The 13,432-nt window shown below is 36.6% G+C and overlaps 1 protein-coding gene across 3 annotated transcripts in view; it reads right to left on the reverse strand.

Moving 5' to 3' along the window:
* LOC149549310 (uncharacterized) overlaps nucleotides 1-7,940 on the reverse strand; it is a 152,874-nt gene extending 144,934 nt beyond the window's left edge. The window contains exons 1-3 of one of the 3 annotated variants that reach the window (XM_089792754.1): nucleotides 7,618-7,940; nucleotides 4,309-4,358; nucleotides 3,862-4,157 (exon numbers count right to left, since the gene is read on the reverse strand). In XM_089792754.1, coding sequence (XP_089648880.1) covers nucleotides 3,862-4,152 — 291 coding nt within the window. In that variant the 5' untranslated portion in view covers nucleotides 4,153-4,157; nucleotides 4,309-4,358; nucleotides 7,618-7,940. The remainder of the gene's footprint in view (nucleotides 1-3,861; nucleotides 4,158-4,308; nucleotides 4,359-7,617) is intronic. The other 2 variants (XM_089792756.1, XM_089792755.1) reach the window with 2 other exon arrangements.
* Nucleotides 7,941-13,432: the final 5,492 nt, after the last annotated feature.

Here is a 13,432-nt window from a genome sequence, read left to right on the forward strand (position 1 = left end):
GGGCGTCATTTCATATGATAGGAGTTAGAGAGTACTTCTCAAGTTATAAGGAGGAGAATACCAATATCCAGATTTCTACGGGAAATTTATCCAAACTCAACCCAGTTGGGAAAGGGACTGTTCAGTTTCAAAGGGAGAATGGAAAAATAATTCCAATTCATGATGTGTTGCATGTGTCAGGATTAGGTATGAATTTAATTTATGTATTTGTTCTTCATGATAGGGGGAATAATGTACTCTTTAATGGGGAACATGTGTTGATTAAGCACAAGGATTAGAAATCACCCATAACTATTGGAGTTAGGAGTGGTCGCCTTTACAAGTTGCAGTTTGATACTCCTAAGGCACCCATGAGTAGTTGTAATCCTAGAGATCTTGGAGAGCTATGGCATAGGAGGATGGGCCATATTCATCATGGAGCACTCAAATTGCTTCGTGAGACAGTGACAGGTGTTTCAGAGGTGAGCTCAGAGCATGATGATGTATGTAAGGGATGTGTGTTGGGGAAGTTTGCAAAAGCATCTTTTCCAAGGGGTGACACCAGATCTAAAGGTGTTCTTGACCAAGTACATTCAAATGTACGTGGACCGATGTCAACAAAGTCTCTAAGAGGATATGAGTACTATGTTACTTTTATCGATGATTTCTCCAGGAAGACCTAGATATACTTCTTGAAGACCCAGGATGAGGTTTTCAGTCGGTTCCAAGAGTTCAAGGCTCTTGTGGAGAACTTGACAAGAAGGAAGATAAAGGTTCTTCGATCAAATAATGGAGGCAAGTACATAGGAAATAACTTCCACGAGTTTTGTACCAGGGAAGGAATCAAGGGAGAGTGGATTGTTCCTTACAATCCACAATAGAATGGAGTTGCTGAGAGGAAGAACCGTTCTATATCAAAGGTAGCAAGAGCTATGCTACATGACTAGGATATGCCCCACTACTTATGGGCAGAGGCATGTAGTACAACAGTCTAAATTCAGAACAGAGTTCCACACAAGGCACTAGGGAGGATGACACCAAAGGAAGCTTTCACAGGAAAGAAGCATGATGTTAGCCATTTCAAAATATTTGGGAGTTTGGCATATTGTTATATTCCAAGTGATGCACGTACCAAGTTAGATCAAACTACAAAGAGGGGGTACTTTGTTGGGCACAGTGAAACCTCAAAGGCATATAGGATTTTTATCCCCGAGACCAGAAGAATTATTGTCAAGCGTGATGTAAAGTTCATGGAGGACAAGGCATTTAGAAGGTACAAAGATTTGCCAATAGATGATCAGAGTGAGCAGCCAGTAGAAGCTCCAAGGCCTAGTCAAGGGCAGCAAAGCACAAGTACAATTATCAATACAAGTGTAGGCTCAGGTGGTGAAGATTCACAAAGCATGGAGTAACAGATGCAACAAGAAATGCATCTAGAAGACTTAGAGGTTGATGTTTCATCCTCTACAGTTGGCAGTAGGAACCGCGAGGTTCAAGAGAGACTAAGGGATACTCCGAAGTTTGTGGGAGCTCCTAGCAAGAGTACTAAACAGTGGAGACAACTAGCCAAGTTCAATGACTATGTGGCATTAGTTAGTCAGTTGATAGATACTGGGCCTTCCAGCTATCAGGAGGCTGCAGAGCATCAGGTATGGCGAGATGCTATGGTTGAGGATTATTCCTCAATAATGCAGAATGATGTGTGGGAGGTAGTTCCTAGACCAATAGATAGGGCAATTGTTGGATCACGTTGGATCTATAAGATAAAGCACGATGCAAATGGTAGCATCGAGAAATACAAGGCAAGGTTCGTGGCCAAGGGGTTCTCTCAGAAGGAGGGAATAGATTACGAGGAGACATTTGCTCCAGTGGCCAGGTATACTTCTATAAAAGTTGTGGTCTCATTTGTAGCACAAATGGGAAGGCAAATCCATCAGATGGATGTCAAGACAAAATTCCTTAATGGTGAATTGAAGGAGGAGGTATACCTAGAGCAACCAGAAGGCTTTGTAGCACACAGCAAAGAGACCCATGTGTGCGCAATGAAGAAAGCATTGTACGGACTCAAACAAGCTCCCAGAGCGTGGTATGAGTGCATTGATACATACTTGCAGGACATGGGCTTTGAGAAGAGTGAAGCGGATGCTAACCTCTACTACTTGATGGTTGGGGGTGAAGTTCTCATTCTTGTTCTTTATGTGGACGACTTGTTTCTTACAGGTTGACTAGGGCTCATATAGGATTGCAAGAGGGACCTTGCAGAAGAGTTTGAGATGAAGGACTTAGGACTTATGCACTACTTTCTAGACATGGAGGTGTGGCAGACAGATGGAGAGATTTTCCTTGGTCAAGGGAAATATTGCATTGAAATCTTGAAGAGATTCAGGAAAAAGGATTGCAAAGCCATGTCTACACCCATGATCACGAATTGGAGGAAATTAGATACATCTAAGGAGAAGGATGTAGATCCCACTTTATATAGGCAGTTGATTGGTTCGCTTATGTACTTGGTCAACAACAGGCCAGATATTGCATTTGCAATTAACTCACTTAGTCAGTTCATGGTTGAACCAAAGACAATGCATTGGACAACGGCCAAGCATGTATTGCGCTACTTGTGTGGTACAGTAGAGTATGAGATCAAATATGTTCGAGGTGAAGGTATCAGATCGATAGGCTATACTGACGCAGATTGGGCAGGAAGTACAACAAACAAAAGGAGCACTTTAGGGTGTTGTTTCAATTTGGGATCAGGAGTTGTATCTTGGTTCAGCAGGAAGTAGAAATTTGTGGCTCTGAGTTCAGCAGAAGCAGAATACACAGCAGCTAGCATGGCGACATGTGAAGCCAGATGGCTTCAGAAGTTGTTAGTAGCCTTGTTTGGTTAGAAGGTTAAAACTACTGGGATATACTGCGACAATCAGAGTTGCATCAAGTTGTCTGAGAATCCAGTGTTTCATGATGGGTCTAAACATATAGACATCAGATATCACTTCATCAAAGATTGTGTACAACAATGGGTTGTTCAGTTGCAGTACATACCTACAAAGGAGCAGGTAGCAAACATTCTAACTAAAGCATTGGGGAAGGCTAAATTCATCTTCTTTAGAGATAAGTTAGGTGTCATGCAGAACAGCTTCCTCGCTAAGAGGGAGCGTTAGTTTTAGGTAGCTTGGACAGTTGTTCATCCTTATATGCTTAATTAGCGAATATTTGTTAATTAATTGACTCCTTCTAAAAGCAACTAGTAACCTATTGGTTAGGTTGTTATCAAGAAGCAACTAGAAACTTCTTGGTTAGGTTGTCTTGATCAAGAAGCAACTAGAAACCTCTTGGTTAGGTAGTATAAAAGGGGGTCAAGGGAGGCATTTGGAGAACAGATGAACACAAGTTGTAGAAGCATTTGCAGTGTTAGCAAATGAGTTTGCAGTGATAGCAAACAGTCTTGCAGTGTTAGCAAGGGCGCAGTGATAGCGTCGGGGATAGTAGTGGGGAATATCAACAAGAGAAATTAGGAGGTTGTCTGAATTCTGTCAGTGAGAGGCAAGGAATTTTGTATCTCTGAATTTGCTAAAGTTACTATATTTTCCATCTGCACAACTGGTTTTCCCTTAGGGGTTTTTCCAAGGACGATTTGTCCAAAAATATTGTGTTCATTGTGTTGTGAATTTCTTTCTGTATTTTACTGGTGAAGTTGCAATTGTGTTAATTTTCGATATTAGCTGTGAATTTATTCTCGGCAGTTTAATAATCATTTACGACAGGGGATTAATAATCAGTGACTGCAAATAGTGTTAATTTTCACACCATACACCCCTTTATGCACAACATTGCATTACAAACACATACATGGATTCACAGAAATAAAAGAGGACATGTTACCTTCAAAATAAGGTACCAATCAAGGTTCTTGCCCTGATGCAAAGTTGTACATGAACAAGATCTCCTCGTTGCAGCCAACCAAACTTCAGCCACAGCCACAAGCTCAGGAACATCTTTGTAACCATGTTGAGCAAGATTCTGCAACAGCTGTAAAGAACTCCCATACTGCCCTTTCTCCAAATGATCGCTGGCTTGATCGAACTCCAACTTTTTGTGCAATCCTTCTTCACAAGAAGAGTCTTCTCCCATGAAATTCAGACTAGCACAACATATGGGGCCTATGAAAATCATAATATCTAGAAATCATATGCAAGCACAGGCAAACAAAATTGTACTTCAATGTTGATAAACCAAACTAACAAGAACAAAGAAAATATGTAAATTCATTTTTCCTAGGAAGCATGAATAAGGAAAGTGATTTGAAAATAAATAAAAATTTAGTCTTACAACTAAACAGATGTCTTGTCAACTGTCTCCCTCCAGTTGGACCTGCCCATCTGGGAATCAGAAAATGCAGAATTATCCAGGGTTCAGTTAAGAATGCTTTTGTTGAAATAATAGCATTTTTTTAATGCAACTTACAATAAAATAATAAAGTGCATGAAAAAATCTCACAAACGAGCAACAAAGATACATAGAAATTCTAGTAAATGAGAGATACAAAGACCAACAACTGATCCTTTGCCCCAAGGGACGTGAAGTTAATGTAGTCTACATCTTGATGATGAACCATTTAAGATGATCTGAAACTTCAATATTTTTAATATTTTAGCATTTATAATGTTTCAATCTTCCCAATAAATCCCTGTTGAGAAAGCAATAGTAATCATTGCCCAGATAACTGAGAACAAAACTATAAAACTGGTTAAACTGTGTACCAATTATATATTTTTTTACTTTTCAGGTGCAATATATGAGAAATCTGAGCAAATAGCAATTGATTCACCCTTATCTCCAATTGTGCAAATGCCACAAACCTATTCATGAAAGAATACAGAAAGAGAGCACCTAAAATTTTACCCTTTGAAACCAGGATGGTGAAAGAGATTTGTAGATGATATATATACAATGGTGAGGACTGCCTTAATGATTTCATCATGCAGCTAACTTGTTCACCAGATTTTTGGTTCACTATGGAATTAGAAGGAAATGGTTTTTTACCATTTTTCGATGTACTTTTGAGTGAAAAAGCATAGAGAACCCTTCAGAACAAGCCTACTAGGAAAAGAGACAAACAGAACTACATCCACTGTCATGCTGAAAACATTGGCTGCATAAGTATCTTTGATGAATAGCAGTTTTTTTTGGATAAAGAGCACTTATGAAGGTATTGAAAAAGACTGACTTTTAAAAAAACAAAAAAGGATTTAAAAAGTACTTCAATATGCAAAGGACAAATCAAAACAAAGATTATTAACGTCTAACATTTATGGACTTATCTACCATACATAAGGGAAAACACAAACAAACAGCAAAAAAAATGAATAGTAAAGGCATTAAGGCTGCTTTTCTACCCAATAAAATCCTAAAGAAGAGATAAGGTTGGCAAATAGATGTGGTGGACCAAAAAGAGCAATGGAATGCATAGGATAGAATGTTCATGGGGAAGATCATATAGTGGGCAAGATCGTAGATCCATCCAAATGAGAGTCAAGGAGTTTTGAGTAAGATATTAAGCATATGATAGAGTGGAAAATACAGCCTTGGGGGAGCACTTACAAGTGACAAGTGATGAGATTTTAATTGCCAAAGCAAAAATATTGGACAGAGAAGACCGAAGAAGGAAAATGCACGGGAGAGAAGCAATAAAAATAGTACAACATAATAACAGAGATGGCCAACGCTGATGGGTGATTAAAAACATGATAATAAAATAACAATAATACTAATAATGATAACAATAACAAAGTAAATAATAGCAATACGAATGGTAATATGGATAATGGGAACAATTAGTTTTTAATCAAAACTCCAAGCAGATGGCAATGATCTCTTCAAATTCTATTACCTACCTTAACATCTTGAACTTTTGGGAAAAAAAAGGCATCCAAGAAACCACACTGGGTCTTGTATATTCCCACAAGAGGGTTCTTGAAGAAGACTAGAATTGGAATCAAAAGCTTTACATGATGGTATCCAAATACAAGAAATTATGTTAATCTGTTGAACTCTAAAACATCGAGTTTCTAAATTTGATACATGGGATTTTACAGAAGCCTTTGATCGTTACTAAGGACTTTGGGAACCTCAAAACTTTGATCAATCAATTCCGATTATAATGTGATGCAACTACCCTTACCAAAGTGGAAGATTAACGTCATAAAAGTTTGACATCTCGTCTTCAAAATACATGAATGGCAGATAGCATTATCACATTTGAAAGCATATTTATCATTTTGTATGGACACCAAAGACTTCATCTTTGGATCATCTACAATAATTGCAAGTAGGCATCCAGAACAAATGGATCAAGTAAAAGAAAGGCAGCTCTTCTTTAAAATGTCAGAAATCAGTGCCTAGGCAGATTTGAGTTTCCACAAGGAACCATGTCAAACTGAGTCAAACACTTAGCTCCGTACTTAATAGCTTAACATTAATATGTGCAAACGAAAAATGCAATTGAACTCTCAGATGTAAGAATGCGTATCAGATGACAAGAAGATTATTACTATTAGTTAAGCTCACTGAGAGATAGCTGGTTTTCTTAGGAAATCAAAGCGTGGTTGCTTCACAATAGTTTACTTTTCCTTTCTGAAATTGTCTGAAGCTAGCGCAAAGTTAACCTAATGCCTAGGTAGGTTCCACGAATAGAAACTACGGGAACCTGCTTCAAACATTGTGCTTCACCGAAAATATGACCCCTTCATTTGTGTCAGTGCAGAATGTTATATTTTAAAGAAAACAATTTAATTTCAAAATTTATAATACCATCGATAAAATGGAAAATTATTGTTTTCCAGCCAGAAGGAAATGAAATTAAGCCAACTAGAAGACACTGGGTTTTCGTTCAAGAAACCAAAAAAAAAAAACCTTCATCAACGTTATTTATTTTTCCTGGTGGAAAAACAAACAATAGTGAATAAATGAAACGCTTCTGGAAAAAGCTGTGTCATAAGTGTTACATTCATTCTCATGGACAGTGAAACCTGATGTCTAACATAAATACCAGTACTACTCGAAATTACAGAAAGACAACAAATCAGTGCCCAAGAAATAGCCTGCAAAGCTCGACACTAATTGTTTTTTTCCAAAATACAACTAGAGTAAGCTCATTGACAAATGAACAAGCAATTTGTACAGTGATTGCAGGACTTATGGGAGCAAGAAAGCATGTAAAACCCAATCCAAAGGACCAAACAAAAGGTGTACCGCCAATACGAAGATTAATAGTTATCATCATTCTGAGAAAAATATATTACGATTCTCAATTTATATAACAAAAGTTGTTAAATTATAAAGCAAAATCCTGAAATTACCTAAAATGAAGATCCCGATAACTTCACAGAAAGCTAGAAGAAGCACACCAATTTGGGAAAAGAAGGGTGCCCTAATAAAGTCTTACACAGATTCTTAATCTACAATTGAAATGTTTTTTTAAAACGAAACAGATTTTGTAGGATCCGGACGAACTGTCATCCTCAAACAGCTCCAGATAAGTTTGATATGCGAAGATGATTTTGATACGAGATAAAGCCATGGATCAATTTTTTATTATACTGAAAACCATGAAGATATAAAATTGCTTTAAGCTTTCACCTTTGACAGATGGGGTTCTGTGCCAGAAAAAAGTTGATTTCTCTCTTCGAAAAATCTGAGCATTTCCCCAAATGCGGACCTCAAATTCCTCGAAACCAACCGCATTTCTTCCATACAGAAATCTATTTGAGACCTTTTTCTCTCGTTTTCACGTACATCGATGATGTACGAAATTATGGAAATATTTCGTATGAGCCTTAGCTCGGCTAGTTGATAGCTCCCCGGATACACAGAACGGGAAAGTCAAAAAGGGAGCGAATTATAAAACAAGAAAATGTTCCTCTTAAAAAATATCCGTTCAAATATTAGACGCACGTTTCGGTGGGATCTTCCCGGAGATTTGATGTATATTCAATTTTTTTTAGTAATGTGTTATAATGTATGTTAATATTTCTATTTTAAAAAATATTCAAAATATCTTATTTTTATGAATCTCTTACTTTTAAGTGTTCTTTATTAATTTTATTGAAGAGTACAAGTTAATATTTATTTGACTAAGAATAGAAGATTAAGTACTATATTTATTCACAAACATGGATCAATAAGTTTGATTTGGAAAACTACACAATAAAAATTAGCTATTTTTACTAAGTCATTTGAAATATTATTCTCATCTACTTCATTATTATTTAATTCAAATTAAAAGTTAAAATTAGTTTGATTGTTAAATTGGTAAAAGAAAAATGTGCATTTGCACCTTGCTTTAATATTGCTTTCAACACGCCATAAATGTATCAATTTAATGCTCAATCTAATATATTTTACTTACAAGGCCACTCCTTCCTAAAGCTCATTGTCCAACCATTATTGTAGATTCCCCTAGTTTGAATAATCCTCATTTGTAGCTTTTTTCCACCTAGGATCAAGTCGTGTGGCACAACCTAGTACATGAAATTTGAAATTCCTATTCTTGAACTAACCCTTCTAAGAACTAGTTTTTATACTAACTTATGTTTCAAATATCTAGCTGAGTTCAACTAGAAGGATGTGCTTTATAGGCATTCCTAGATCATAACCAAAAATGAAGTTAAGAGGTGGAATTGTAATATCATTTGATTCATACACATTCAAGAGTTGTGTTTCCATTGTTATGCACTACAATATTTACATTGCTACATTAATGTACAATTCATCACATGCTTCATGTGATTGTGAACTTATATTTTCATCCAGGGATTGAGTTGATATTAGATAAATTTATTAATTTCTAGTATCACTATGACAACCTTATCTAGGTTTGTCAAAAGTTTTTTTTTTTTTTTAAATTAGGTTACAAGTTAATGGTGTGCACAAATCTTGTATCGATAATGGTATAGGTTACACCATATGATTTGATTCACTTTGCATAATCCTATCTAGGAGTAGGTGATACAACATGGTCATATCTACTATGGCATAAGTTTAAGCAATTATTTCATCATAATTGAACCATGTAGTCTAACTATCATTTCTAATAATATAGTGCAATGCATCATATAATCATTAAAATTTAATATTTCTGCCACATAAGAAATAGTAAGCACCTTAATCATTCTTCAATTTATTCGCTACTCAAATCTCATACTAGATATTATTTTCTTTTGTATATTAATTGATTGATTGATTATAATTTAATCACTTATAGAAAGTGTTGAATTTTTTCATGCATAATTGGGGAACCTTGACATAGTTATAACATATATCCTAGAGTATATCCTCAAGTTATTTATTCAATCACTTTCAAATGGTATATCTATCTAATTATGTTTTATTGCAATCTCCTAGACCTATAATTCAGGTTAAATTTTGATTGGTTTTATCTTATTTAATATGGATTTGATATTCTCATACAAATGGGATAAGAGATGGAGCCACTTGAGATGTTTTGGAATGTTGTGATTCCTGAACTCTAGTGCCCTCTATTTAGAGTGGTTATGAAATGATAGCTTGAAAACTATTAAGATAGGGAAGCATTGGGAGGTGGGGATGGATCAATGCAGCAATGTTCTTTAATTTTCTTAATGTCAAACCATAACGTAAAATTGTCTAGCAAGAGCAATTAAACCAAACATATTCAATGCATTAACATCAAAACAACGTGATCTATTGTCAAAGAAAACTTGACTAAGGGGAAAACCCTTATGCAAATGATACCCACAAATAGCTCACTATTGTAATAATAAGTGCAATGCTAAATGTAGATTGGTTAATACAAAAGGGGAACACACTTACATTCAGGCCTATGACTAGGAGCTCACTACTCAATTACAAAATTCATGTACATTGGGGCATAAAGACAATTACATAATTAAAATGGACTTCTAGTATTATACCAAACTGACTGGTATCATCAACAATGCTTATATCATTCCAATGAAGATCCAACAAGAAATATAGTCTATAATCATTAGATTTGCATCTGCACATCATGCTCACCGACCATACTTTTGTACTCCTCACATATATCTCCATCTCAATCAAAACTTGATCAATCACATATATTAAATCATAACTCAAAACTATAACTATGTTGGCTACCAAAGTGAAATGTGTGTAATTATTTACTCTAGTGCAATGAAATCATCAAATCATGGCATGTTAACCAAGATAAGTCATCTCTGGTGTTGGCTCTACCAAAATGTGTCATTTACCCAAAAATTAATACTAATTAAATCCATGTATAACTATCGATTATTCTGAATCGTTGTATTCTTCACAAAATACTATCAACCTAATATTTAATAATGAATGTCTCATGTAATGCCCCGCTTGGAGATCCTTAGAACAAGGATGAAATACAAACCAAGATTTTAAAAAAAAAATTGAACAAGTATGAGTGCACATGATAACATCATACCCAGATCACATAGATTGCAACGAAAGACTTAACCACCATCTCAGCAACAAACGAATCTCCAAACACCACTGCTTGAATAAACACACACACAATAGAAATGGAAACCCAAAATGACAATACCATAAATAATTTAAGATCTGTCAAAGCATGGAAAGTTAAGTAAACCCAAAGGGTACTAGAATCACCAAAAATTGATCCTCGAAAACCAGTGGAGATGCCCCCTATTTTTTGCGCGAGGACCAAAGACTGACAGATTCTCGCACGAAGATGTGTAGCATGCCATGCGAGGAAGTGCCTTCCACATGAGGGTGTGCACCAACCAATGCAAGAAGGTACTTGGCCAAACAACCAAGACACCCAAAACTAGTGTGGATTTCACATGAGAAAATGCTAAAGGCCACACAAGGAAACCCAACACACCATGCGAGATCTTGCATTCTCGTGCAAGAAAGTAGAATTCCACTCAAGATTCCAAGATAGCAAGCCAAAAAACAAAAAGGTAAAAAGCTAAGGAATGAAGTTCCTCCACACTAAGAGTATTGGATCCACATCTCGAGGCAAGGGCACTCAAACAATAATCGAAAGATGGAAACACAATCTAACAATCAATGAAGGGAAAGTATAGAAGGAAACATCGCAATGTACTAAAACAACATTGTAATAAATTGAAGTATCATCACAGTGAATGATACAACCAAACTAAGTACGTGGTTCCTCCCAACTATAATAGCATCATAAGACCATCGTGGGCCCTAGCCATCCCCGCACGTTAACATCCTAAGTTACCGATTAGATCGTCGGTACTATCATAAAAAGGAACGTCACTACTAAAATGTGCTACAACATAAGCATAAGGAAATCTAACATATTAGAAGTAAAGCATAAGATAATCCTACAAATAAGGATAACATCATCTATCATATGCTAATCATCATAATAAGAAAATGTGTCAGTAACTAGCATCATCTAAACATGATATACAAGCATTCCGAGGAAAGCATAAACCACAAGAAAGCATACTTCAAAACCCAAAGTATCAAGTAAAAACATCCAGCAATGGTGGCACCAGGACAAGAGATCATCTTTGTACACTAGTCCCCAGTAGTGGTATAGGTAGCTATGCCTCCCAACCACGTGGAACCCATAGGTCCACTCTTGTCATGCTGATGGAGATAAAGATCCAACCACAAACACACACATAAAGCTCAATGTCAATGGCTAACACACACGCCAGATAGTATGATGATTGAAACCAAGAATATAGACAATGCATAAACTATAGGTCCTGGTCAGACACTCAATGGGCTACTAAGTAGGGGCTGACATCATGGAGAGTCACTTGGCATCGATAAGCCCAAGCTTGGATCGTGCAGATTCAACTCCCTCAACTGAAGGCTCAAGCATAAAACATTTTTCACTATCTTAAGTTTTATTACCACTCACACATTTTATTTAGTTATCACTTGATTAAAGCTCCCTCTGCCAATCTGTGGCACCATGATCGCGAGCTTGTGAGATAGAAGCCCCCTCCATATACTACCCTACCCTACCCAGGCTCATCCAACGATGAGTGCCCGTAGGCATGCAAATTCTCAACCAACCCCAATGATCATAACTTTCAAAAGTACCACGAAAGATCGAGCCTCACAAGTCACCCGACAAATGTATGCACACATACTCGTGTGCAGCACACCACCATCACGAAGATCATAACACAAGGACTAGATGAGAACACAAGCAAAATAACACTCAAATGAAACAAGCTCGAGAGGACCGATTCTACATGAATCCCAAGAACAATAAAACCATACATCATGAACTCACTCAACCGACCTCAATCTGGGAGTATGGATTCTATACGAATCTCAATGGTGCAACAAGACCAAACATCATGAACTCACTCAATCGACCTCAATCGGGGAGTATGGATTCTACATGAATCCTAGTGTCCATGAAACCATAGCAAAGGTCCAAAGGAAACAATAACATCAGGTATAAAATCACTCAACCAAACACAAAGTCGGGAGTACGGATGTGACACGCATTCCAATGCAAACATAAAAGTGCAACAATGGTCTAACTGACATCCAAATAAATGATCTAGGTCCATGACCAAACTCGTGCCAAAAAAACCTGAGAAAACAAGGTAGCATGCAAAATGAGGTAAAAACCCCCAAAACTAAAAAACTTCAAAATTAAAATCCATTTGGTCTTTGGGCACAAAAACCCTAAAAATTCAATAAAATTTGGGTTCAAACACCGTATGCAAAAATGGCCAGCATAATGTTATGAAACCCTAAACCACCATCTCGAAAATAAGGAAAATGTTCATACCTGACTAACTAGGCAGAACTAGCAAACAAAAACAAAGGGGAAAACTAGTTCTCTGCCTCCTAACAATGACTACCGAAAATAGAAGTAGGAATGGAACAGAAACCATAAAATGGGAGAGCCCTACCTCATAGCAAAAAGGGCAAAATGAGAATTTGAACAATAAAATAAAAATCTCGCAAAAGTAGCTAAAAATCGTGGCAATCCAAGGTCACCCCGAGCTAGATCCAACAAGACCACCCTCGCAACGATCCCACACCCGTAGCTCTGACAATGAACAAAATAGTAAATCCTCGTGAAGAGGATTTTGGGTTTTACTCTCTAGCTTTCTAATTCAAAAGTGAGAATTGAGGAATTAAATTCCTTTTTGGATACTTATTCACTTTTCGAGTGAATAATCGATTGGGGCAAATAATCAGCCAACCTAGTTAAACTTTGAATCGACCCAAATGAAAATAGGCTATTCCTAGTAATAGGAATTCATCTATGGTAAAGCTGACACAAATTAAAAATCAATTAAATAAAGCCCGAAAATCCAAAAACACACAAATTTCCTTAACAACATTCATGACAATGCAAACATCTAAGTGCACAAATATGCTCGCTAGTCTAATCACATAATGCAAATGAATTTAGATTTAATAATCA

Source organism: Cupressus sempervirens, chromosome 7 (genome assembly GCF_028749045.1).
Source record: "Cupressus sempervirens isolate cs-2001-9-10 chromosome 7, ASM2874904v1, whole genome shotgun sequence".
NCBI lineage: Eukaryota > Viridiplantae > Streptophyta > Pinopsida > Cupressales > Cupressaceae > Cupressus > Cupressus sempervirens.